This window comes from Thyridium curvatum (genome assembly GCF_004353045.1).
Source record: "Thyridium curvatum strain D216 chromosome Unknown NODE_75_length_202845_cov_76.514972, whole genome shotgun sequence".
Lineage (NCBI taxonomy): Eukaryota > Fungi > Ascomycota > Sordariomycetes > Thyridiales > Thyridiaceae > Thyridium > Thyridium curvatum.
The window spans coordinates 170,910-195,791 of NW_022156830.1; the positions used below are offsets into that span (position 1 = coordinate 170,910).

Here is a 24,882-nt window from a genome sequence, read left to right on the forward strand (position 1 = left end):
TGGCGAACTCCTACGGCACCCTGTTGCTCAAGTGCCGGAAACAGCTTGTCATTGGCAGCCTTCTCACGCTTCTTCATACACTTTACAATCCTTCAGCTCACACTTGAAGACTGTTGCAAGCATGTTACGCTCCAGGCTCTTCATCGGTCTCGGTTCCTGGTAGAAGAGATGTAGGGTGACTTCTGTTGGGTGATTCAATGTACAATAATGGCCTACCCAGCGGACAGCTTATCTTTTCTGGCGCCCCACCATGCACCAACCAAACCAGTCTCCTCTTCCTTATCTTATCGGAGCACCACCCCCACCAAACAAATTCACGACTGACCTCCTCGGCGTTTCAGGCGAGGGAGCACGGGATTGACTCACTCACCGTGCGACAAAGATAACAACAGCACACGCGACCTCCGTTTTGCGTCTGCGTCCTCTTTAACTTGTCGTACTCGATATTCGACTACCGCAATCTTCGACCCCAAGCTCGAGTATCGACAATCCCAATCGAAATCTTGCCCACCGAAGCTCGAGAACAGAAACATCCCCGCCACCCTGCAGCCATGGCGGACCTCGCAGAGAGCACCGCCAAGCTCCAGCTGGACGAGGTGACCGGCGAGATGGTCTCCAAGGGCGAGCTGAAGAAGCGCATGAAGAAGCGCGAGAAGGCCGCCATCACTGCCAAGGCCAAGGAAGCTGCCGCTGCCGCTGGAGGAGACAAGAAGCAAGACAAGGCCCCGCCCAAGCCCAAAGAGAAGCCTGCCGAGACCGTCATCGACCCCGACATCATCTTCAAGACCGGTTTCCTCGACGAAGTCTACAAGCTCCGAACCGTCAAGCCCGTTGTCACGCGATTCCCACCCGAGCCCAACGGATATCTCCACATCGGACACGCCAAAGCAATCGCTGTCAATTTTGGTTTCGCCAAGTACCACGGCGGCAAGTGCTTCCTTCGTTTCGACGACACGAACCCCGAAGCCGAGGAGCAGAAATTCTTCGATGCGATCAAGGAGATGATCTCATGGCTTGGTTTCACCCCCTGCGCCATCACCCATTCTTCCGACAACTTCGACCTCCTCTACGAGAAGGCGGAGCAACTGATCCAACTGGGCAAGGCATACGTGTGCCAGTGCAACGATGCCGAGATAAAGCTCCAGCGCGGTGGTGAGAAAGGCGCTTCTCCCCGCTATCGCTGCAAGCATGCGGAACAATCAGTCGAGGAGAACCTGCAGAAGTTTCGGGACATGAGGGACGGAAAGTACAAGCCCAAGGAAGCTTTCCTCCGAATGAAACAGGATATTACTTCGGGAAACCCTCAAAACTGGGACCTTGCCGCATATCGCGTCCTGGACGCGCCGCACTTCCGCACCGGTTCCAAGTGGAAGATCTACCCTACCTACGATTTCACACACTGCCTGTGCGACTCCTTCGAGGGCATCACGCATTCACTCTGCACCACCGAGTTTGTTCTCAGCAGAGAGAGTTACGAATGGCTGAACAAGACTCTGGGCGTCTATGAGCCCATGCAGCGCGAGTACGGCAGACTGGCGCTCTCGGGTACCGTCCTCTCCAAGCGCAAGATCATGAAACTGGTAGATGAGAAGATTGTGCGTGACTGGGACGACCCCAGGCTCTACACTCTGAAGGGTATCAAGCGTCGCGGTGTCCCTCCAGGCAGCATCTTGGAGTTTGTCGGGGAGCTTGGAGTGACTACTTCCAACTCGGTGATCTCGATTCAGCGCTTCGAGCAATGCGTCAGGAAATATCTTGAGCGGACAGTCCCCCGGTTGATGCTCGTGCTAGACCCGGTCCCTGTTATCATAGAAGACGCTGATGAGCTTGACGGCACTTCTTTCAGCATTCCTTTCAGCCCCAAGGATCCCAAGATGGGCTCACATGAGGTCAAGTTTTCCAAGACTGTCTATATCGATCGCTCCGACTTCAGGGAGGAGGCGGATCCCTCTTTCTTCCGCCTGGCTCCTGGAAAGGTCAGTAACTATCCCCCTCCGCGCTTCAAAGTCCTCCGACATCTTTCACTAACTCTGATTAGACTGTTGGCTTGCTCTCAGTACCTTACCCCATCAAGGCTGTCTCCTTCACGAAGGATGACTCCACTGGCAAGGTGACCGAGATCCGTGCCGTTCTCGACAAGGAGACCAAAAAGCCCAAGACTTACATCCAGTGGGTCCCTCCCGAGTCGGCTGGTTCCCGCAAAGTCGAGGTCCGAGTGTACGGCCCGCTCTTCAAGTCGGATGATCCCAACGCGGCTCCGGGCGGCTTCCTCGAGGATATCAACCCCGACAACGAAACCATCTACCGTGATGCTCTGATAGAGTCTGGCTTCGACGAGGTAAAGAAGCGGGCTCCGTGGCCCGAGGCAGCGGGCGAGAGCGAGCTGGGCCAGGGCGGACCTGAGAGTGTCCGATTCCAGGGCATGCGTATTGCGTACTTTGCTATGGACTCTGACTCCACGGACAACCACGTCGTTCTCAACCGGATTGTGCCACTGAAGGAGGACGCGGGCAAGAAATGATTTAGAGTTCCGGGTTGCTGGACATTGTGGCGTTGGGAGGATGTAAGGATGAAGGGTCTAGGCTTAGCGTTACTGGGAAAGTGAATAGAACAGTTTGCATGCCTACAAGGAATGTCACAAAGCGCGATCATGAAGCCAGCTTCTGAAACTAAAGGTAAGCCATGTCAGATTCTTCAACATGCTTTTCTCATCTACATTAACCACTTGCACTGCCAGAACATGCCACGCCGAGGTTACTCGGCGTGTTGGAACACAAATATTTGGCAGTCCCGCTGGGTGGCTTCACTGTGAAGTCGCTCAGGGAGACGCCGCAGCTCCCGGCCGCCGGGCAGTTGATGTTCGCGACGGTAGGCGCGTACTTCTTTGCCGTGGCCCCCCTGAACCCCTTGGCCATGACCTGCGACAGCTGGGCCGTGCTGGGGTTCGCGTCACAGTAAGACTGATCCTCGCCGTAGCAGCTCTGGATCTGGAAGGCGTACTCGGTGTTTTGCACGTCGAAGTTCTCAAACGTGACGTTCCTCACGACCGAGGTCCCGTGCGCGGAGCCGCCCGGGTACAGTTTGATCCCCGCGGCCTTGGTCGAGTCGACCATCGTCGCGCCGCTGACGTACACGTTGGTCACGCTGTCGGTCTTGCCGGCGCCGCCGCCGAGGCTGCCGACCGAGATGCCGTGGCTGCCGGTGCAGGTGATATCCGTGACGGTGACGTAGTCGGCCCCGGGCTTGAGGGCGACGCAGTCGTCGTCGTTGACCACGGAGCTCCGCTCCACGGCGACGTGGCTCGCGGCCCCGATGTCCCACCCGTCCGTGTTCTTGGGCGGGTTGCCGCTGCTGCTGACGGCGCTGAGCGTGTTGCGCGTGTACCGCACGTTGGCCGAGCCGTCGCGCGCCGAGTGGAAGACGTTGGGCGCATTGATCAGCCGCATGTTGTCGACGACGACGTCGCGCGAGCCGCTCACGTAGAACAGCGTGGGCCGCCGGTACGTCTTGTCGCGGGCGAAGCGGTCCCAGGCGGCCTGGCCGCTGCCGTCGATCAGGCCGCTGCCCGTCGTCGAGACGACGGTCGCCCCGGCGATCTTGTCCAGGAGGAAGATGGCCTTGCGGCCCTGCCAGTAGTCGGTGTCGCCCGTCACCTTGAGGGTGCCCTCGACCTGCAGGGTGCAGCCGGCGCAGCCGGCGAAGGAGAAGACCGAGTTGATGTGGTAGATCGTGCCGGACGGGATCACGATGGTGCCAGAGGGGCAGCTGGCGATGGCGGCCTGGATGGCCGGGACGTCGTCGATCGACTCGCTGCCGCCGGCTTTGGGGGTGCAGGTGCTGCCGCGCTTGAAGACGAGGGGCGTGGCATCATCGCGGGAGATTGTAGCTGCGTTGGCTGCACCGGCAGCATACAGCAGTGCAAGAATTGTTGCCTTCATATCGGATCCTGGCTATGGCTGGCTTGAGTTCTCTTCTGCACTCATAGGAGTGGATATACAGACTGCTAGTCGCGGGGGCAGATGTACATCAATACTTGGTCAAACGAGTTCCGCTCGGGGTCCATATTGAGACGAGATGAGCAAAACCTATTCTGTGAGTCAATGAAAATCATCAAGTCCGTCCGAATCCCCCGCATGCTCTCGTACTTCTCCGTGTCCATGGAGTTGGGGATGGCCCACATGGCCGCTTCCCCAGATCGAGTTGATTTGTGGATTAATTCGGACCCCTGATTCACATTCGCACTGAAATCCTTCGAGTGGTTCGAGAGGATCCAGCTCGATCCTACCTTACACATGTTCAATGCAAGGGTTTCTATTATGCCGTCTCTATAGCAGGGATACCGGCCTCATAAACTTCGGTCCAACCTTTGCCGTTTTGTTAACAGTCTGTGGGGTTAACAGGTCTATTCTCTCTCCGAAAAATACACATATATGCTGATGATCTGTTTGTAATTCCAACACAGCTTGATGGTGTTCCCTCATATGTGTTTCCTGTTAGTGTGCCACAAAATGCATCTTATGTACCTAGGAATAACCTTACTCTGGCTCACAGGAGTGGTTGGTGCTGTTCCTCCTCTTGAGAAACGCGCTGGCCGAACCAGCCCACCCAGCGGCTGCAAGGTTGTCCGTCAAGGTGGGTTGACCATGAGAAGGATCTCGTTCAGTTGTGGTAATTGCTGGTCAGCGGAGCATCTGACTTACGCTCCCCGTAACAGGCTCGAATAGTAATGGCGAGTTCCCAACACTTGGTGCAGCTGTCTCCTCACTCTCCGGAGGCGGCTCGGCATGTATTTTCGTCTACGGAGGTACCTACAAGGAGAACTTCACTATCAGCTATGGAGGCCCTCTGACCATCTATGGCTACACTACCGAGTAAATCGACATGACAGTCTTGATAAAGAGGTTGTGACTAAGACTTTATCGCAGTACGGGCTCTTACAAAGACAATACCGTCAAAATCTCCCGGAGCATGACCTCTCACGTCTCAGGAAGCCTAGACACCAGCAGTACGATTAACGCCAAGAGTGCCAACTTGAAGATGTACAACATCAACATTGAAAATACCTATGGCAAGGGCGCCCAGGTCCGGATTATATCTCTTCCCTTCTCTCCGACCGTCTTTGCTAAATCTCTGTAGGCTGTCTCATTGGTTGCTCAAGGTCAACATCAAGGCTATTATGGTTGTGGCTTCTACGGATACCAAGACACGTCAGTATCTGTTTCAGCCTACTACCCAGAACCTGCGGGCTTACTTTCCCTAGTCTCTACGCCAAGTCCGGTGCTCAGTACTATTCTAAGTGCTACATCGAAGGTCAGTATCCAGTCCTGCTTTAGAGTGCTGGAGCTGTAGTCGAGGATAACACGTCTAAGGTGCCGATGACTTCATCTTTGGTGATGCCGCTGCGTGGTTCAATCAGTGCACTATCTCTTGTAACGGTCCAGGATCAATCACCGCGACCTCGCGCGACAAGGCCGACGATCCCGCTTGGTACGTCTTTGATCATTGTATGGTGAGTATCTACAAGTCAACGCATTATCATACTAGGTTGGGGGCTTACATGTCGCAAGGTTGACGCAAAATCTGGAGTGAGTGGCCTTGCAAGCCAGGTCTATCTCGGCCGCCCCTGGCGAGTCCTCTCGCGGGTCATCTATCAATATTCCTACCTTGGTGATATCATCAACCCCACGGGTTGGACTACTATGGCTCAGGGTGCCACTCCGTGAGTTGCCGTACACGCCTCCTGATACCTCGGAAACTCACAAGTCATCAGCATCTACATGGAATACAATAACAATGGGCCTGGCTCATCGACAGCCAAGAGAGAATGGGTAACCAAAACAGATAAGCCAATCACTATGAGCGAACTTTGGCAGGGAAGCTATGATTGGATTGATACGTCGTACTAAAGGCCCAGAGCGTGTCACCCATCTCAGCCCTTTTTTATCGCTAGGTTCATCTTCAAACGGGTGCACACATCTCAAAGTCCAAGAAACGCCCCTCAATGACATCTTTCCTAAGCTCACATGAGTAGCTTCTTGCATCATCCCAATCTCTCCGAGAATCTGACGGTCTCTGTAGTGGCAAGACGTTCACTTGTTACACAGATCAGTGCATACTATAGTTCCTGTGTCGAGGCACCCCCTTGTGTAACAATGTATGAATGAATGGTTGTAGCTGGCAAGTAGTACCTGTCTTTATTCTCCCTGATTTCCTTACTCATTTTCTATCCTATGTCTATAATTCTGATCAAGATCCTGAACGAGGATATAATCTATCCCTAGTTTGTGAAAGGTTCAGGTGTATCCTCTGCAATACGCGCATGTGATATTTTCCTGCTAGGCTCTCTCTCATAGAAGCAATGCAATGGCCGTGAGTTGTTCCCGAGTACCGACAATTTCGTATCGATTGAAAAGGCACAGCCAACGCGCCCATCACATACCATGGGACTTCATCATGGGTAGGAAATACAGCGAGACCCACCAGACCGCCACCAACCTGAAACTGAGCTGATCACGCTCGCGGGTCCGGTACATGAGCATATGAGCTGTGACGCCAGCCGCGGCCAGAACAGGGATGATGTAGCCCATGATACCAAGATTCCAGTACAGCGGGCTGACCAGAGAAAAGAACCAAACTCCGGCGGCTGCGATCCAGCGGGTCTCAGCGTCTCCAATCAATAGCGGCAACGTCTGCCGGTCAATCTCAGCGTCTCCCTCTTGATCGCGCAGGTCCTGGACCTGGATCGTGCCGATGACGATGCCAGCACAGATCAGAAACCAGCCGAGGGCCTTGTCTGTAAAGCGGAATTGATCGCCCTGCTGGATCGCATTGATGACGACATGAAGACTGGCTACGCGGTTCGTGGTGATGCCGCAGGCGTTCATGAGTGCCCGCTTCCACCAGCTCTTATCTCCCCAGGCCTGCTCGTTGTATAGCCAGGTGCAGAAGAGATAGAAGGCAGTCTCTTGCCATGCTCCCAAGACAGCGACGCACAACCCGAGCATCGTGATCACGGCAACAAGATGGCACACGCGTGCTGCCTCAGGAGTGATACGGCCAGCTGGTATCGGCCGCCAAGGTTTGTTCACACCGTCCTCAATGATCGAAGAGGGTTGGCGTTGGTTGCCGAGGTTGAAGCATAGCGTCAGGTGCCAGGTGAAGTAGAGAGTAACTAGCACTCCCTTCCACAAATCTGACAGGTCTATATTTGCATCACTAATGGACGGTCCGGCGAGGACGCCCACAACGGCAAAGGTAGAGTTGATTCCAGTCGACGTTGGCATGTCACTCTTCGTGAATAGCCAAAGAGTCTTGAGGTGGTAGGCGAAGGACTTCATGACACTCATCTGGCTCTTTTCTATATGGAGTAGTCAGTAAGTCATATTCATGATGTAAGGTATGAGGTGGAGCCTTACCTGAGCCAGGGCCATGTGCAGTCTTCTCATTTTCTTCGTTCCCCATCTTGTGGAAGTACATTATGTCTTGCAGCTTGGACAACATATATGAAACCAGTAATACTTGGAGACCAATGATGATCACTCATTGCAACACTGGACATGGAGGGGAATAACACTCATTTTATAGCCGGATACAAGCCGCTTTGCTGGAGCTTATCACTTGTCACTTCCCAACTGGGAAACGCCTATGTCCGCATCTTCTCGAGGTCAGCGCTCCAGTTCTGGAAAGAGTCACATAAGCACAACAACTGTCCGACGTCATTCAAGTGATTGGCAAGATAACTACCCCTTTCGATGAAAAGTCGAGCACTGGTCTCAGAGAAGCTCCACCCCTTGGGGAAGAGCTTGCATATCGTCGACGCGAGGTCCAATCGCCTACTTCGAGACACGTAAGTAGGCCCTCGGCAGCAAGGTTGACGCGAGCATCATAGAAGCTCGGAGAAAGATTTCGGTGTTCCAAGAACAACTTGGCAGGAAACTAGCTTTGACATCACAACGTTCATCATCTGCCGTCGTGGCAAGGTTGATATGCGGTGAGTCAGCAGTGCAGAGTGGATTTAGATGTGCACGCTTCTTCTCTGCTGCATTCTAGAGTTACCGGTTCGTCGCTAGTGAGGCGAAACAAGGGGGCTAAAGCCATCTGCACCCCTGAGGAGGAATCCTACAACGCAAAGAAGCAAGTTCCGAAGTCCTTGCATCCTGGTCATCGTGGGCCCAGTAACGCTAAAGGTGAGATCGACAGAGCCCAGAAGAATAAAGTCTCTTCACCGCTTCGGCATCGTCGGTGGGTAGCTAGACACCGGCACAGCTTCACGAGGTGCCAGGGCCGGGGGTCTAGGTGCGTGCCCCCAATCCCGCCACAGGTGTAGAACCGATCCAATCCGTTAGCCTGATCCCTCATTGGTGCTTTCACCTTGATCAGTGGAGGTGTTGCACATTTGCAGGGCTACACGGGGATGTAGATCAGAGACGCGCAAATCTAGAAACTGTCATTTACGAGTTCGGGAGTTGTGCAACCCCTCGGTGCCGAGGCTATACAGCATTCCCCTGTGCGTGGTGCATGAGAATTGCCACCATGAGTGCACAATGTCATATTTTCATAAAAAAATGAATGATAACCAGCTCTTGATGATTGATATGCATATTGTAGCTCTCATGCAGAACGCCATTCTAATCCAGAAAATGCTAGATGATGACTACTTTCAAAGATAATGCTCCACCCGGGATGAATACTGTTAATGCGATGCTTCCTGCTTTAATGATATGCCACTACCACTCAAGAATCCCAGATGGGGCCAAAGGCTGGCACTCCCAGCATCTCCAAGTCCAATACGAGGTCGATGGTCAATTTCGGATTGGAAATGACAATCACGGCTTCGCTCGCTGTCCGCTTGTAAAGGTCCATCACGGTTGGAAGAGTGTTCGGCCGCCCCATCGTCGAGGTATTGTGAATGTGTGCGTCTTTTCCGAGCCCTAAGACGATCGACGCAATCTCCGGCCCATACGTCTCAAGAGGATCCCGGGTCGACCAAAACAAGGTGATGCGGGTTTGCTGTGCCATTATGACAGGAAGACAGGGTGCGATGCCAGAACCTGTAGCAACGAGCACTATACTGTTAAACATGGGCGCGATCCGCAACACGCCACAGGTAGGAGTGCGTCGAGCCCAGATCTGGTGGGGAGGTTGGTTGATTATCCTTTTAGTCCAGTCTCCGGCGTTCGAGATGACAACCGAGAAGCCTGGCTCATCCGGATTCTTCACCGTGGCAAACGCATGCCACTCAAGTAGCGGCCGAGATGAGAGTCGAATTGTGGTACCTGGCTGAGGGTCGGTGTAGCTGAAGAACATTCGCAACGCATGCGAAGAGAGCCTCTCGGACCGGACAGATAACTTCCGACAGTTCAACCAGGTCGAGATCACGCTGCAAGTCGAAATAAGGACGAGCCAGAAGTTAACGCTGCTCAAGAGAGCGATACCCAGAGACTCATCCGACGGCGTGGTAATCGAGACATCCAGCACGGTCAGACACCACAAAAGGCTAAGGCAGGACCAGCCTGCCAGCCGATGGACGAGCTCGAATGCGTTGTGCAATTTAGCGCGGATAGCGGGATATGCCATCACGACGATTGCTACCAACAAGAGGTCGAGCATATACACTACAAGGATGTGGCACCATTTTGTAGCATCTCTGTTTGTTTCATTGCTGAAAGAAACCGACTTCTCGATAGAGAGAAAGACGAACCAAAATGTTGCCGCCACGCCACATCCGCTATGTAGCCCGCCGAGATGATAGATCTTGCCGGCTCTTCGTCGGATCCAGAGCGGTTGTGTTTTCGGAATGGCGGTGAAGATGCAGTAGAGTGCGTTCACGATGTGCTCTTCTCGAATGACGATTGATACTGTAAGGTTGATAGACGTCGCCAAAGCACAAGTGGCCTCGTTTGGCTTCCCGTAAAGCACCCATTGCCAAAGAAATATGACCACGCCCGCGAGGTTTGCCAGAAAGCAGAGTGTGAAAAGAATGCGGTACTCTGAAGACAGGAACCTGTACAAACGAACGAGCGACGGGGCTTCAGATTTCTGCGAGAAGGCTACCCTTGCAGGCTCTGACAGCATGTTGGAGTTTGTTGGGCATTAACGAGTGGTAAGGACTGTACGAATCAAAAGGCGTGGTGGCATCGAGGGTGCTATCACACGTGGCAGAGACCAGGAAGGATGCATCTACGGCACAGGAACATTTGACAGCGAAATTAAGAGATGTTTGTAGATGTGGCCAACGGCTTCGCCGGGACATCCCCCTGAAGCGTCCAGAGTCTCCTTTCCTCGCATGACACGATCATCACGCCTGCTTCTGGCTGCTTCGTACGTGAGTGGGACCAATTGGGCTCATCGAACTGCAGGTTTTGTTGTCACCCAACCACCGACGCCGAGATAAGAAAAGACTGGATGATGACGATCGCATATTAGCACCTCTCACCGATCCACGCATGCGGGACCAACAGACCAGCCAGGCTTGAAAGTCGTTAGCCTTGTCAACAAATCATGTGTACTTCGGGCCATATTTTCCTTGGGCGGCTGACCTGGAATAGCCTCATAGGCACATGAAGATTGTGATCATCCAGAAGGTTGGCATCTTCCATATCCAGACCGATTCGGAGGAGAATATCCTCGTACTTCGATAGTCCGAGACAGTCTCTCAATCTCACTACACCCGGCTCATTGTCCTTCATTTGGCAATCCCTTGACTTGCTACGAGGGTCCCAAACAAGGCAAGACGACACTCTGTTCTGTGTTGGGAAGATCTTCTGGTGATCAATGTCGGCCAAGACCGACTGAGTCTTTGGACCGAATCATTTCACAGAAGGGAATCCACAGGGGACACCCACAAGGTTAGTCCGTAGGTTGGGTCTTGCACCGGTATGAGCGAGTAGTAGCGAGTCTGGAATCTCGGGGGCTGGAGTGTTGTTGGGATTTCTGAGCCGGGGACCACCATGGTAGATCACCGAACCCTGGCCGGAACATCTCGACCGGATCAAGTCACGGATCGTCATGGCATTGTGCTTCTTTATCATGTTGATCCTACATGAGATATTATTCGATCACTACAATGTTTAAATATAAGCAATGCTCTATTCACGAAGACCCAGTACGAACTCTTTCTCTTGGGAAGCGTGAAAGGAAAGCAGAACGGCAAGACATCAGTATGTGCTTGGGACGGTGTCGTGCTGCAGCCTGCAAGTATCGGGATGGATCATAGCCCCATCGGTTCTCGTCTAGACTTTCCTCAAAGTCCAAGTACACTGGTGCCCGGGGACCTCTGGCCCCTGTCCTGCGGCCTGTTTGTCGGCGCCTACCCCGGCAACGTTTGAACAGGGCACTCACTTCCTTGCGCGAGCCCACCCTCCCTGTCCCTTTGCGAAGGGGTCTCGGGGCGTTGACACCCATGTACCTTGATGCCATCCACCATCTGCTGGCACCCGACATCCGTTATGAGCATGGTCGCGAATTATTACTAGATCGAACACCAGGCGCATCTACCCCATGTCTGCGATCCACAGTCAGCGCTTAGCAAGCTCGTGCGGAGTGTGTTCTACATGCTCGAATTTGGTAGTATCAGAAAATGAAACTTCATGCTTGTTCGAAACGCTTGCATATTATCAGATTTCAGCATGCAAATGTACTCGGACAAGTCGTGACACGCAGGAAGGCCATCGTCCAGGCTGTTCCTCATGCACGATGATTCATCCGCCCGGTAGGATAGTCGGATGTAGAAAGTAATAGCCCCCACGGATCTGCATTCGCTTTCTGTTCCTTAGCCACACACCCTCGTAAAGGTGCCATGACCCATTGCAGACATTAGCTCGTACAACTAGGCCCGATAGGGATGGCTCCCAGGGATCTGCAAAAGACTCAAACAACGGGGGCGAGATTCTTCATGCACCGTGGCTTTTTACGAGGATGGAGACGGCCAGAAACTTCAGGGATGTACCTCTGTGCCTGGGCTTGGCGCACAAGGCTAGCCCCAGTTGACCGCCGTTGAAGAACAAGGGTAGGAATTTGACCTCCTATGGAGAGAGACAGGCCCGCCCGGCCCGTGCAGCGGGAACCTTGAAGTTTAATTTGACGTGCTGGTGCTGGCGATCAACCCTGGTAAAGTTAGCCTGTTCTGGGGTTACAAAGGTAGTAATGCACTGCCGATCAATTACCGGTCTTTCAAGACACAGGGGTGATGACCAAAGATGGGTCAACGGCTGGCCGGCAGTGTACACGGCAAAGTTGAGGTCGCTCTTGCTGTGATGAGCCTCGTGAGTTTGACTGGCGGTGAAAGGGCGATCAAAATTGTTACTTGCTGGTGGGTGCTAAATAGAATCCAGGAAACAGGAACAGGTAGAATACAACATAGCAGATACATCCTTATACAACACCAAAAAGAAAAAAAAGTACCGAATCTGCGCAAGTCCCTGACTCGCAATGTGCCGTAAAGTTTGCTGGCTTAGGAGCAGTTCGAAGCTGAGGCTTTGACGGCAGTTGCACTGGCAAAGGATGTACCTCCCGCGCCTTTACCAATTAGAGACCGCTCGTCCAGCTCATAGTATGCCTTGTTGTCGCGGTTGATGGATCGATCTTTGCGGCTGTTGCTCGCACTCCAGTTGCCGCTTTTCTCCTGGCCTGTGCGATTGCTGCTCAAGGCCGATGTCATCTTGGCGGCGATAGTCTGCATGGCATTTGGGAAGAAATGCTTGAAAAGGTGTCGGATCGCAGGCAAGCTGGCACAAACCATACCAAGTTCTGGAATGAATTCCGTCAGTGGATTCTGAAACGCACACTCTTGGTCTATGCCTCGGGGTGGTTGTGACTCACCAGTTTCCCAAACAGACCAGATAGTAACCTCGACGTAGTCCCCTGCGCAGAATATCAGTAATGTAGCTCATGCATACATGTTCCATAGCACTCACATGTCGGGTTCGTTGTCTTTCCAAGATTTACCAGGAATGGTAGACGAATAATGCTGAAGACGGTGACACTATTGCCAAAGGTTAGCTCAGGACAACTCAAGAATGTTACGGACGAGGCGAGCTTGAGTGCTTGACTGACATGGTTCCGAGACTAAAGATGACGAACAGCTGGATTCTTTGACGGCTCTTGACCTGCAACTTGTAGAGCTCCGGCAAAGGCATAAGCAGGATCAAAATGTCGCAAACCATGTTGATTGCACCGAAAGCGTATGTCTGTATGTTGAGATCGTTGCAACGACCCGTGTGTTCGCCATCCCAACTAGTCCAGTTGTAAGAGGCAGGTAGGCACTGAAGTCCAGTTGTGAGTACCGTGGCAACAAAGCTCATAATCGTGAATATCCCCATGGCTAGAACCATTCTCCTGAATGAACGGGCCGGGAAGATACCCCAAAGGAAGCAAAGAATGGACAATTTGGTGCTGTACAGATGAATACTGTACATCATCTCGTCGAGCCAGAAGTATTGTAGCAGTCGGTACAGATTGTCGAAAGGCTGGATATCCCAGATATGTAAACCAAAACCGAGGTCGGCCACTACTCAATGTTAGTAGTCTTATCCCATATTGCATCCAAAAGATGTCCTTCCGGGGTTACTTACATGTGCAGTGCAGATATAGGTACGGAACAGTCGCACACTATGAGGCTGTGAGCGTGTTTGAAATGAGGCATGGGCTACCATAGGATGCTTACTCCCGCAATGATGATGAAGTAGTCATCGGCCCCAAGCTTCCCGTGAATATGAACTTTTGAAAAGATCCTCAGGATAACACAAATCTCGGCCAAGACACAAGCAGCGATCGCGTGGATTTTGAACCGGGTTTGTTGGCTCTTGACCGGGACGCCACATGCAACATTTTGAATTCGAACCATGGCTTGACGAAGTTAGCATGTTACACTACGTGCCGATTCGGCAACCATACTCAATGTTTCCTTCACCGAGCAGCTCTTAGCCACGCACGCTTGCGTCAGGCCGAGGAATGTCGGATCGACACAAAGACATGTTGAATTCGTGAGTTCGCATGGTGATTTTGGCACCGACTCAGAAACACATTGGAGCTGGGGAGACAGTTAGTATCGACATTGGAGGGATTGCACGGCCAACGTACACCGCATGCAGGCAACTGAGCAGCGAGCTCGGCGAACCCCGCTGCGTACACCAAAGTGGTCAACCCACTAAGGACCAAAGAGACGGATAGAAAACGCATGTTGAGTCAACGAACAATATCGGCAAGTGCAGACTCCAAGATGCAATGAGTGGACAGAGGGAAGAACAAAAGAGGCACGTCCCAGCAGGGTCAGTCTCGATTTGATATATGCGTTGGTGGCATCTCAAGTCAAATGAGATGACTTCAAGCCCCTGAGTGCCTTCAAGGAGTGACAGGACTGTTAAATGCTCTGAAACAGAACGTTGTCGGTGAGCTTGCGATCGACAAAACCTGCCCACAAATACTACCTAAATCCTTCAAGTGATAGCCAGACTCGACGGCGGCATTCTAACATGTCTTTCTTCCTCTTCACCTCGTACGGAGGTTACCGACTTGCGTGTAGGCCCCTTGTCCTGGATATACCGTATCTCACGAATCCTCCGCAGGGCGAACGGCCTTGGCCCGACTATCTGGCATTGAGGAGTAAGATGAAGGCTAGGTTGGGGGGACATAAAATCCCGACAGCTGGTACCAAAGATCGGCGGTAGCCTTCCAAGACGACCAACGTTGATGGAAGATCACCAATGGAAGTCTTCTCTGCATTCTGAATCAGTAGGCCACCGTCCCGGGTCCCTAACCCTGACCGATAGGGCTTCAGTGTTATAGACTAGGGCTTAGTGCTAGTTCTTTGGGGGCGAGACGAGTCCACTTCACAATAGCAGGGGTTTGGAGAAAACTTTTCGAAGAATACAGGACCCTTTGTTGAGGAGCCCAATGGCGTACGTAGTAACCAAGATACCCGGCCAGCACGAGAGGCAGTGCAGATCGGCATTTATGGATGACCGTAGCCCTAGGTAAATCCTGGGCGAGACCGTTAGACTAGAGGCGGCTGACACGAAGGGATTCGCGGCAAGAGGCGCTTCTCTGTGGCCAGGGGGGCCTGTCAGTGACGCCTTCGCTCAATTACAGTTGAAACAGTGGTAATCATGCCCCTGTCTAGGCTGCCCGGCTTGCAGTCTTTTACCCGGGGTCCCCTGCTAGTCACACTGACACCTCCCCTGTTACACGAACCAATCCGAAGAGTGCGAACTGTGATGAGGAAATACGCTTGTCAAGCTTACGATAATTCTACTGTCGTAGTCGTGGGACTAGGTATCGTGTTCTGGCTTGCTTGGGGGCGAAAAAGCTCAACAGTCCATTGCTCGCTCATGTGTTTCCAATATTGGGGACTGGATGAGAGCCCTCCAGACGCCCACAAAGGGAGAGGGGAAAAGGAGGGAAAGAACAGAGAGGGCGTGGTGGCCATGCAAGCTGCAAGAGACAAACCAGCAGACGCAACTCTGAAATTTTCCACACCGATCAATTCCCTCTTTGAGAAGGTTGCCGAAGCAGTTCATAGACCAGGGAAGCCTCTCAAAAGCAAGAAATGCAGAAACCGGACTCCACCGGTGTCTTTCACCCCTGGGCTCCAATCTCCATCCAACCTGCAGGGTGTGCCGGATAGGGACAACTAGGAGAGGATGGGGCGGTGAGGGTAGGTACCAACGAGTACCAAGCACACGGGCACTCGACGGGAGAGGCGGCGACATATCTGTCTTCCCCGCTCGCGGATGGCAAATGCCATGTCTTGGCGCGACCCGATTTGGAGATGTTCTGACCCCCCCCCCAGCAGCGGTACCACCCGCACATATCTCCTGGAAATGATTGAGAGAGCCTGGTATGGAGGTGTGGGCCGACCTGTCAAACGCTGACAGAGGGATTCAGAGGCCGATATGCCGAGTCCTTTCCCAGTCTTGCTGTCGTATCCACTCGGGGATGTCGAAAGACGGCGATGATAATTTGCGAAGCAGGCATGCATGTCACAGCCCTGATGATGCGGACAGAAACATCGCGGGATGCTATTGGCGTATAAAGATGAGCCATTCCTCAACGTCCAATGACTAAAAGAAGCTCTGTCATTCGCAGTCGCTCTTTTCTCTGTGCATCTTCATCACACTCATTTACTCCCCCAAGCTTGTGTTCTGCCACGCTCGTCTCGCCCCAGATAGACAGACAGGCGTGTGACGGTCGTGAATAACAACATGAAGCCTTTTACCTTTTGTTCGGTGGCCCTGCTCGCCAAGCAGGCCGCAGCCCTGCCTCACATCGACCCCGACACTCCGATTCCTCTCAATGCCTTCAAGTTCGGCGCCAGAGGGGACGTAGACTATCACAACATCATTAGCCCTGATGTTATCCGGAAGTACGCTTCGCAGGCGCCTGACTGCCCTTTCCTGGGCAAGAGAGACATTCCGTTTGACCCGGTGAAGCAGCTGGTGGATGGTATGTGTGGCTCTTTAACAGCTTGCGTGGTAGGACATTGATTGACGATCAACACTTGCAGTTCACGGAGATCACGAGTTCAAACCTCCCAACTGGGAGGCCGGGTGAGTCATCAAAATCACTTGCAAATTTTCGATCAATCGACTAATGTTCGCGATAGTGACGTCCGCGGACTTTGCCCTGGTCTCAACACGTTGGCAAATCACAACTATCTGCCTCGTAACGGTGTGGCCACAGTGAGTTGACCTGAAAGGGCCTATGCCCGTACATTTGACAGTTATACGTACGATGCTAACAACAAGATCAGTGGACTCAGTACGTCACGGCTGTGGCCAAGGTGTGGGGTATGGCGCCCGATATCTCGGCTGTCCTCACGACCCTTGGTGTCGTCCTGGGAGGTGACCTGATCTCCGTCTCACAGGGCGGTTGGTCAAAGTTCATGAACAACAACCTCCTCGGCCTGCTCGGCACTCCCCGTGGCCTCGACGGCTGCCACCCCTTCTTTGAGGTCGACGGCAGCCCGACTCGCGGTGACCTCTACGACCCCATTGGCGACAACAACAACATGAACATGAGCTACTTCATGGACCTGTACAACCTGCAGAAGGACGCTGAGGACCCCAACTACAGCATTGAGGTGCTGTACGAGCACAACAAGAACCGCTGGCACCAGACCATCGCCGTGAACCCGTTTGCTTGGTTTGGCCCTGCTTCTGGTTGGCTCGTCCGCGCTAGCCCGTACTCTTTCACGGCGCGCCTTGTTGCCAATCGCTCTGCCGAGTACCCCGACGAGGGCAGACTCAACAAGGAGAACCTCAAGAGCTTCTTCTCCGTCTATGGCCCTGAGGACAACATGACCTACATTGTCGGCCACGAGCGCATCCCCGAGAACTTCTACCGCCGCCACTTCACCGACTACGGGATCCTCGCTAACGCCCTCGATATCATTACCTACAGCGCGCCTGAGACTCTGAGGTACGTGAAGAATGAAGCTCGCTCGCCGTGACCTCATGCAAGATGCTAACAACAGTGTTCACAGCATCGGTGGAAACACCAACGGCGTCAACACCTTCGTCGGCATCAACCTGAACGATTTGGCGGGCGGTGTCCTTAACGCGGAGAACCTCCTGCAGGGTAACAACCTGATCTGCTTTGCCCTCAATGCTGTCAAGACCGTCTCTCCCAATGCCCTCTCCTCGATCTATGCAACCCTGAAGCCGGTCACCGACCTCATCTTTGCCGCCATCGAGCCCGTGATTGGAGCTCTCGCCTGCCCCGTCTACGGCGACCTGTCTGTCAACGGCACCAACTGGTTCGACTACAACGCCGAGAAGTACCCTGGTTTCAAGAAGGCTGGCGGCGGCTGGTAAACAAATGTGTTCAAGGATTTCGATCACGGCCAAGCACATTCTAGCTCAGTATTATTCTTCAATGTATAAATTCACCGTATTATCTTTTAAAACCCACATAACTGTCATGGTTCTTCGTGATTGGCAAGGCTTTCCATGATTCTCATGAATATGCACGAGGTATGATCATTCGTAGACTGCGTCTAGATTGGCTTTGGGTTCCAGGAGTGAGAAATCCAGATAAATTCTTACCAAGTGTGTATTTGCCTTGTGTTCATTGTGTCTCTTCAACTGTGTCTAATTTACAGTGGTACTTGGCTTGTACCTACTAGGGAGACCGAGGACCAGCTTATTGAATAGATAGGGGAATAGATGCACCAAAACCTCAGGTCATAACAATTGATGAGCAGGTACTTCTCTTCTTAGAGAAACGGGGGGGAAGAGAGGAAGGGGGCCAAAGAGAGAGGTAACTGAATATGTATATTTACTAGAGCCAAGTTTATCCTGTTGGTTGATATGAAGTACTCAGAACTGGTTTCGAATTGTTATACACAGAGCACAGATTTAAAAAGCCTCTGCCAACGGAGACAACAACTGGTAAATAGTCCCCCCCCCCCCCGCCTGGTATTAGCCTTCCCAGCGATGCACCATTCCCAATCATACCTTCCTAATCTCGTGATGCCGGTAGTCATGCCGAAACACCGGTTGAGCGTTATCGCGAAGTCCGAAAGCACTTCCGGATGAGTCACCGGCCCTGTCTGACTTGCAGCATTTCGATGAATAGCCACGCGGCGCCAAGCCCCGCCTCACGCCCAAGATTCGACACATTTTACCTAGGTATCTTATGGGCTTGACGCAACGGCCTGCCTTTCGCGGCCTAGTGCCCCGTTCTCCGGTATCCACCTCCAGGCCCCCGACATAAGTCTTGACGACGATGTGTCGAATTCATCCAGGCAGACGCATCGCATAGCTCAATTGAAAAGCTTATCACTGTCAAGCTTCTCCCCCTCCGCCCCCGTAGTTCCCCCCTCACAACTTTGAGCCCTCGTTTCCCCGCCACCGCATTCATTCTCCATACAAAAAAAAACCCCAGCGCCAGAGACCGAGACGGAAAGGACATCATCCATCATGCCCATCCACATCCGCCGGGCCACGCCGGCCGACCTCGACGCCATCGCCCGCATCAACGCGGCCTGCTTCATGGGCGACGCCATCTCCAGCGCCATCTACCCGGCGCGCCTGGCCTCCACGGAGCAGGACGAGCTCACGACGCAGATCACGTGCCGCAAGTTCCGCATGGCGAGGCGGATCCACGACCCCTCGGCGGCGATCTTCGTGGCCGTCGAGAAGGGCGGGGACGGGGACGGCGGCGAGGGGGGAGGACAAGAAGGAGAGGTGGTCGTCGGGTTCAACATGTGGGACCTCCCCAAGGGCGAGTGGGAGCTGGACGAGGAGACAAAGGAGGGCTTCGAGGAGCGGGCCAAGGAGCTCGTCGGGGTCGAGGCGTACGAGCGGTCGATCAAGTGCGTCGACATGGAGCTGTTCGCCAAGGTCAAGAAGCTGATGGAGAAGATGGCCATCGAGGTGCTTGGTGAGGAGGGGAAGGATGATGCCTACTGTAAGACCTTCCTTCGAAACCCGCTGGAAGGGGATATCCGCTAACGCCGAGGTTGTTAGATCTCGCCTTCCTCTGCGTAGATCCGGCGCATCACCGCAAAGGCATCGGCAAGCAGCTGATGCAGTGGGGGGTGGACGAAGCGGCCAGTCAAGCAAAAGACGCTTGGTTGGTCGGCACCCCGGCCGGCGTGAGACTGTACCACACCTGCGGGTTCGAAACCGTTGGCGAGACCGACTTCTTTGGTGTCCCGCATACCACAATGCTCCTCAAGAACAGTCCGAGGTGGAAGGAGCAGAAAGAGGCATAAGGCTCGATGCCCGAGTACAATTAGCATAGCATAGCACAGCATAGGAAATAGTGAACCTCTCAGCGTGGCAAGGGCGAGGATGTGGGTATAGAACATATCCAAGTAAACAGACGCTCATGCACCCAGAGCCAGCAAGCCTCCCCAGTTGCTAATGTTCCCGACAGCATCATTCACCCTCCTCCTCCTCTCCCTGCTCCGCTCCTCCCTGGCATACACGCACACGCCCGTCATGACGAGCAGCCCGCACAGGACCTGGTCCCCGGCCGCCCGCGCGTCGTAGATCTCCAGCACTCCGAACTCCGACATCCCGGCGTCGGCGCCGCCGAAGCGCGCCACCACGCTGCCGTCCGCGTCCTCGAGCTTCAGGAGCCTGTCCGCCGAGCCCAGGGCCTCGTCGTCGTGGGCCCACCGGTACCCCCGGTACCCCCGGTGCCCGCCGCCCACGGTCTCGAGGCCGTACGACGCCGAAGAGCGGCGCCCGTCGCGCTTGATCCGCACCTCGGTGCCGTCGCCCAGGCGGCAGTCGAGGAACCTGCCCCTGACGACGTGTATCAGGCAGTGCCCGACGTCTTCGCCGCCACTCGAGAGCGGCGACTGATTACTGCCGTCGGCGGGGGAGGAGTGGTGTACGGCCACTTTGATGGCGTCGCGGCGTCCCTTCTGCTTGGCGAGCGTGATGCTGTACGGCTGGTAGGAGGACGGGGTCGGCGACACGGTCAGTTTGCCGCTCAGGGACTGCGTGATGTTGTATGTGACGACCGGGTCGCTGAATGAGGGCGCATTGTCATTCTTCGGTTTTCTCTTGAACAATCCCATCTTGAGATGGCAGGTCTTACTCCAAAGGGGTGGGTTTGGGGGATGAGAACGGAAGACGGGTGCCTTTGAAGCTCAGTGAGTCAAGGGGCCTTTTATCCTATTCAATGGTCCCTTGAGACTCCAAGGGTTCTCGCACGGCTCTAAAAATGGCAATAGCATGAGCAGACGCTTCTGCCGTCATCTCGTGCTGGCGCCCGTTGATTGGGGTCGTTACGGTGGCGGTCAGGGCCAGCTGGGGCTGCTCAAGTCATCCGTGATGCAGATCACACCCCAATTGGTTGCGCTGTTCGCGGATGCACCCGCAAATGTTCGCTCCAAATAACCCTATTTTGATGTTTTGGCATCATTAAAGGGGGCCCTGCCTCGAGTCATTGGCGCAAGATCCCCGTAGCCCCTGCATCGCCCGGGCCGGAGTTCGGCCTGGGGGTAAGCTTTGCAGCAAACATTTTCAGAGGCGGGAACACCGATCCTGGACTGACCAAAGCCGGCACCAAATCCTTCCCAGGCAGTCAGACATGATGGAAGCTTGATGTTAACAAGTAAGTCGAGGATGGGGTATATTAAACATAACTCTGGCGGCAGGATTTCCGACACCGCGTTCCAAGATACTGCCATGCCGCGTACTACAACAATTCGAGGCTTGCTTCAATGCGCGGCAATTAATGCGACCCCAAATGCACATAATTCTCACATGCGCCCTACACCATCAGATGCGTCGTTCTATAAAAATTCATCATCACCGCTTGCAAAGCTCCCAACTGCTGAACCCGCGCTTCGTCTGCCACTCGGTGAACCTGTCGACGACGGTGGGGTCGATGCCGCGGTTGGTCTTGTAAAAGACCGTCTCGTAGGGGTGGAGGTTGATGCCAAAGTAGTGCTTGTCGTACTGGACGTCGTAGACGCCCTCGATCGACCGGCAGTACTCCCTGATGCCCTTCTCCGTCGAGAACGAAGTCATCATGACATCCACCTCGTATCCCTGCGACAGGATGAGACCTGTGCTGCCGACCTCGGAGTGTACCGCCTTCTTGAACTCGTTGTAGCAGCCGCTCAGCCCGACGGGGTCGTCCTTGGTCCCCCACTCGTCGTCGGTGGAGGTGTAGGCGAGTTTGGGGTCGAGGAGGATGCCCATGCCCACGTCGTCAGTCGCCCAGACCATGGACTGGACGTGGTTCTTGGGAGCGCAGTTCACTGTCGTACCGACGAGCTGAAATTGCCTGGTTAGCCGATAGCTGCACGACTCGAAACCCCAAAAGAAGCGGGGGAAGTCCGAAGCCATACCTTGACCTTGTCTGTGATCCTCCCGAGGAAGAGGTCTGTCCAGCATGCCTGACTCCAGACGGGTAGAAAAGGCCCCCGAACGCTGGCGTTCATGGTGATGAAGCGCTTGTACTTTTTCCACAGGTCATCCTCCTGGAGCACCTCGCCCAGGGTGCCGAGGTCGTAGCAGGTGTTGTCGCGCTGCTTGATCCGCACGTTCGGGTGATCGGGTATGACTTGGGTCATGTTGGTCTCGCCGTTGAAAACGAAGAGGAAGTCTGCATTAGCGTGCAGGCCCTGCTTGACGAAGAACTCCAGGTTGGGACGTGCGGTGTCGTTCTCGGCGTAGACGTAGACGACGAGCGGGCGCAAGGGGTCGCCTTTTACCGACTGCCACGAACTCTTAATTCGAGAGACTGTACTGTCGGGCTAATTATGGAGTTTGTCAATTGACTGCCGCAAGAACAGGCGCGATGAGACTGCTGGGACAGTTTGCGCAGGGAGGTGGGAGACTCACGACGCCGGGAAAGGAGGCCTGGCTCCAGAGACCGAGAAGGACGAGAACCAGGGCGACTACCCCAAACCGCAAATAGTTTGGGGGCACAGCACACCTGAGGTTCGCCATGGTTCACGATGAGACTCGGATGTTGGTTGACCTTGTCGCTGTGCGTGTGCTTGACCGCGAAGAGCGCGACGGTGGCTCTTCAGGCTGGGCGAGCAGACACATGAAAGGAAAGAGAGCCAGGTACAGGCGTGTGGGGGAGGCCATGATGACAGAATTGCCCCGGAAGAGAAAAAAGATCCCTACTCGGTTGTGTAATTTCGACTCCGAGGAAGGCACAGGCGGCGTTGGCGCACCTAGTGTGACTTGGCGTTCTTGGTTTGTACAGTAAAATGTCAGATCGGGGACAAGAAATAGGGGTTGAGGGGTCCCACCAGCCCTAAATCAGCGGCTAAAAAACAAGGGCCCAGGGTCCAAGGGTCTGTCCATCAATGGCAATGGATGAGGGTTCTCACGCCTCTGAATTTTTTCACCAAGTGCAGAAGACACACTGCCCCTTTGGAACTGGATTGGCCCACATGGGCAGCCACCTGCATCATTTTAGCCATTTTACAATTTCATTGTTGTAGATAAGAAGAAATTACTTTAGGTAGTTAGATTGACGTCCCTCATTTATTTAAGCTTATCAAGAATGAACCAGACCAGGAGCTTCTGACATGCGCCACGGGGAGTATCAGCACTCTCAACCTATCACAACCTGTCGCAGACAAGGTGTCAGGTCTTTCAGCGCTTCCCATGGTGCAGGTGCACCGTAGTCTAGTGCTAGGAAATACGATGGCATCAAATGCACGCAGCTCTGGGAGCATGACGTTCAGCACATAATACAAGTAGCTCAACGGCAAAGCAGATGCGACCAGTGGCGCCGATCGTCATTGGTGGTGCGTAGGCGCACAAGGAAGCGAGCCGTTGTTAATAAGGGGAAAAGGGGAAAGGGTGTCTTGGCGTGTATGGGCAAAGTCTGGTCGAAGGGATGGGTGTGGGGGGTGAGCTCAGACTGTAAATGCTATGATTATTCGTACACTGTCTGTTGAGGTGATATCCGTACCATGAGCACCAGCTCTGTCTGGAGACACATCCCAGGTGAAATGGAATGTTGGAAAATGGGAGTTTCTTTTGAGAGCAGAACCTCACCTGCTTGACCACGAGCAACATGAAATCGCGGACTTCCTCTTTCGGCCATTCCGCGCCACGCCGAGCACCGACATCGCGGGGCGACTCCGTCAAGTAGCGGGACACTGTGGCTCCCAACCCCGCCTTGGCCAGAGACATCCCGTCGTTGAGTTGGTCGTGGGAAGTAAACCTCACATGAGCATCAAGTCCGAGATCGCGGGTGCCAATACGACTCACCTCTTGGGTTGACAAGGCCATCAGCGCAACGCAACACTTGCGGCTTTGAAGCACAAGTGCCTACTGCCCAGATTCACAAATATGACATCATTTCAGCCCTATAAAGGCAAGCTGGGCATCGTGACGGGAGGATCAAGAGGTCAGAAACCTTCCACTTCGGACGCAGGATTTATCAACTGTGCTAACGCCTATCTCCCCCTAAGGGATCGGCGAGGCTGTTGTTAGAAGGCTCGCTGCCAAGGGTTGCAACGTCTTAATCGTCTACACCTCGGACAAGTCCACCGAGCGAACTGTAGCACTCTGCACCGAGCTATCATTGAAGCACCAAGTCCAGTGCTCCTACGTACAGGCTAACCTGCAGCACGCCGGAACCGCAGTCGAGAAAGTGCTCGATGCCGCAAAGGAGTTCTTCGCTTCCTACGCCACACCCAACTCCGGGTTCCGGGTCGACATCCTCATCAACAACGCCGGCGTGTCGTCGAACCAGCAGTTGAACGACACCAATCTGGGCCCCATCGACGAGGCCGAGTTCAACCGCGTCTACAGCGTAAACGTCCTGGCCCCTCTGCTCCTCACGCAGGCTCTCGCTCCGTACCTGCCCCGAGACCGCTCCGGAAGGATCGTCAACGTGTCCAGCGTCTCGTCCTCCATCGGCTACCAGGGCCAGTCCGTCTACGCCGGCACCAAGGCGGCCGTCGAGGCCATGACCCGCAGCTGGAGCCGCGAGCTGGCCGCCCGCGCCACCGTCAACGCCGTGAACCCGGGTCCCGCCTGGGGCGACATGTACGCCGAGGCCGGCAAGGCGTTCTGGGACATCAACCAGCCCTACTGCGACAGCACGCCGCTGGCCGAGTACCACGGCGAGCCCGAGGTCAAGGCCCGCGCGGGCGCCTGGTCCGAAGACAAGTTTGACACGCTCGTCCGCGAGGCCATGGGCGGCCGCCGGCCCGGGTTTACCGACGAGATCGCGGGGACCATCGACATGCTCTGCAGCGCCGAGGCCGGCTGGACCACGGGCAGTGTCGTCTGTGCCAACGGCGGGATGAAGATGTCTATTGCGTAGGTCGGAATCGCGAGTCCGCCGAGAAGAAGATCAAAATATATCTCGGTGATAGCCATCTGTACGTACCACTAGACATCTCGATCACTTGATGGATATCGGTTGGTCCTCCTGAGTACCGTG

General features: G+C 54.2%; 10 protein-coding genes across 10 annotated transcripts; 5 read left to right on the forward strand and 5 right to left on the reverse strand.

Annotated features, from left to right (window-relative positions):
* Positions 1–250: 250 nt before the first annotated feature.
* Positions 251–2,521, forward strand: E0L32_009886 (uncharacterized protein; the record flags this gene model as incomplete). The annotated part of the gene is made up of 3 exons (XM_031144898.1): positions 251–334; positions 393–1,976; positions 2,039–2,521. 3 exons carry the CDS (start codon positions 251–253, stop codon positions 2,519–2,521), a joined length of 2,151 nt encoding a protein of 716 aa, XP_030990408.1.
* Positions 2,522–2,717: 196 nt separating this feature from the next.
* E0L32_009887 (uncharacterized protein) lies at positions 2,718–3,938 on the reverse strand (the record flags this gene model as incomplete). Its single annotated transcript, XM_031144899.1, has 1 exon — positions 2,718–3,938. One exon carries the CDS (start codon positions 3,936–3,938, stop codon positions 2,718–2,720), a length of 1,221 nt encoding a protein of 406 aa, XP_030990409.1.
* A 570-nt stretch (positions 3,939–4,508) lies between these two features.
* On the forward strand, positions 4,509–5,906 carry E0L32_009888 (uncharacterized protein; the record flags this gene model as incomplete). Its single annotated transcript, XM_031144900.1, has 8 exons — positions 4,509–4,632; positions 4,715–4,871; positions 4,926–5,082; positions 5,137–5,207; positions 5,261–5,310; positions 5,370–5,509; positions 5,568–5,719; positions 5,771–5,906. 8 exons carry the CDS (start codon positions 4,509–4,511, stop codon positions 5,904–5,906), a joined length of 987 nt encoding a protein of 328 aa, XP_030990410.1.
* A 525-nt stretch (positions 5,907–6,431) lies between these two features.
* E0L32_009889 (uncharacterized protein) lies at positions 6,432–7,461 on the reverse strand (the record flags this gene model as incomplete). Its single annotated transcript, XM_031144901.1, has 2 exons — positions 6,432–7,357; positions 7,416–7,461. 2 exons carry the CDS (start codon positions 7,459–7,461, stop codon positions 6,432–6,434), a joined length of 972 nt encoding a protein of 323 aa, XP_030990411.1.
* Positions 7,462–8,733: 1,272 nt separating this feature from the next.
* On the reverse strand, positions 8,734–10,074 carry E0L32_009890 (uncharacterized protein; the record flags this gene model as incomplete). The annotated part of the gene is made up of 1 exon (XM_031144902.1): positions 8,734–10,074. One exon carries the CDS (start codon positions 10,072–10,074, stop codon positions 8,734–8,736), a length of 1,341 nt encoding a protein of 446 aa, XP_030990412.1.
* Positions 10,075–12,451: 2,377 nt separating this feature from the next.
* On the reverse strand, positions 12,452–14,178 carry E0L32_009891 (uncharacterized protein; the record flags this gene model as incomplete). The annotated part of the gene is made up of 8 exons (XM_031144903.1): positions 12,452–12,747; positions 12,820–12,861; positions 12,915–12,982; positions 13,054–13,507; positions 13,572–13,608; positions 13,664–13,845; positions 13,894–14,029; positions 14,080–14,178. 8 exons carry the CDS (start codon positions 14,176–14,178, stop codon positions 12,452–12,454), a joined length of 1,314 nt encoding a protein of 437 aa, XP_030990413.1.
* Positions 14,179–16,199: 2,021 nt separating this feature from the next.
* E0L32_009892 (uncharacterized protein) lies at positions 16,200–17,810 on the forward strand (the record flags this gene model as incomplete). Its single annotated transcript, XM_031144904.1, has 5 exons — positions 16,200–16,440; positions 16,502–16,544; positions 16,601–16,676; positions 16,748–17,415; positions 17,480–17,810. 5 exons carry the CDS (start codon positions 16,200–16,202, stop codon positions 17,808–17,810), a joined length of 1,359 nt encoding a protein of 452 aa, XP_030990414.1.
* A 1,107-nt stretch (positions 17,811–18,917) lies between these two features.
* On the forward strand, positions 18,918–20,488 carry E0L32_009893 (uncharacterized protein; the record flags this gene model as incomplete). Its single annotated transcript, XM_031144905.1, has 3 exons — positions 18,918–19,407; positions 19,467–19,689; positions 19,879–20,488. The coding sequence occupies 3 exons, from the start codon at positions 18,918–18,920 to the stop codon at positions 20,486–20,488; spliced, it is 1,323 nt and encodes a 440-aa protein (XP_030990415.1).
* Positions 20,489–21,266: 778 nt separating this feature from the next.
* E0L32_009894 (uncharacterized protein) lies at positions 21,267–22,415 on the reverse strand (the record flags this gene model as incomplete). The annotated part of the gene is made up of 3 exons (XM_031144906.1): positions 21,267–21,737; positions 21,812–22,219; positions 22,308–22,415. 3 exons carry the CDS (start codon positions 22,413–22,415, stop codon positions 21,267–21,269), a joined length of 987 nt encoding a protein of 328 aa, XP_030990416.1.
* A 1,365-nt stretch (positions 22,416–23,780) lies between these two features.
* E0L32_009895 (uncharacterized protein) lies at positions 23,781–24,762 on the forward strand (the record flags this gene model as incomplete). Its single annotated transcript, XM_031144908.1, has 2 exons — positions 23,781–23,838; positions 23,903–24,762. 2 exons carry the CDS (start codon positions 23,781–23,783, stop codon positions 24,760–24,762), a joined length of 918 nt encoding a protein of 305 aa, XP_030990417.1.
* Between the last annotated feature and the right edge of the window lie 120 nt (positions 24,763–24,882).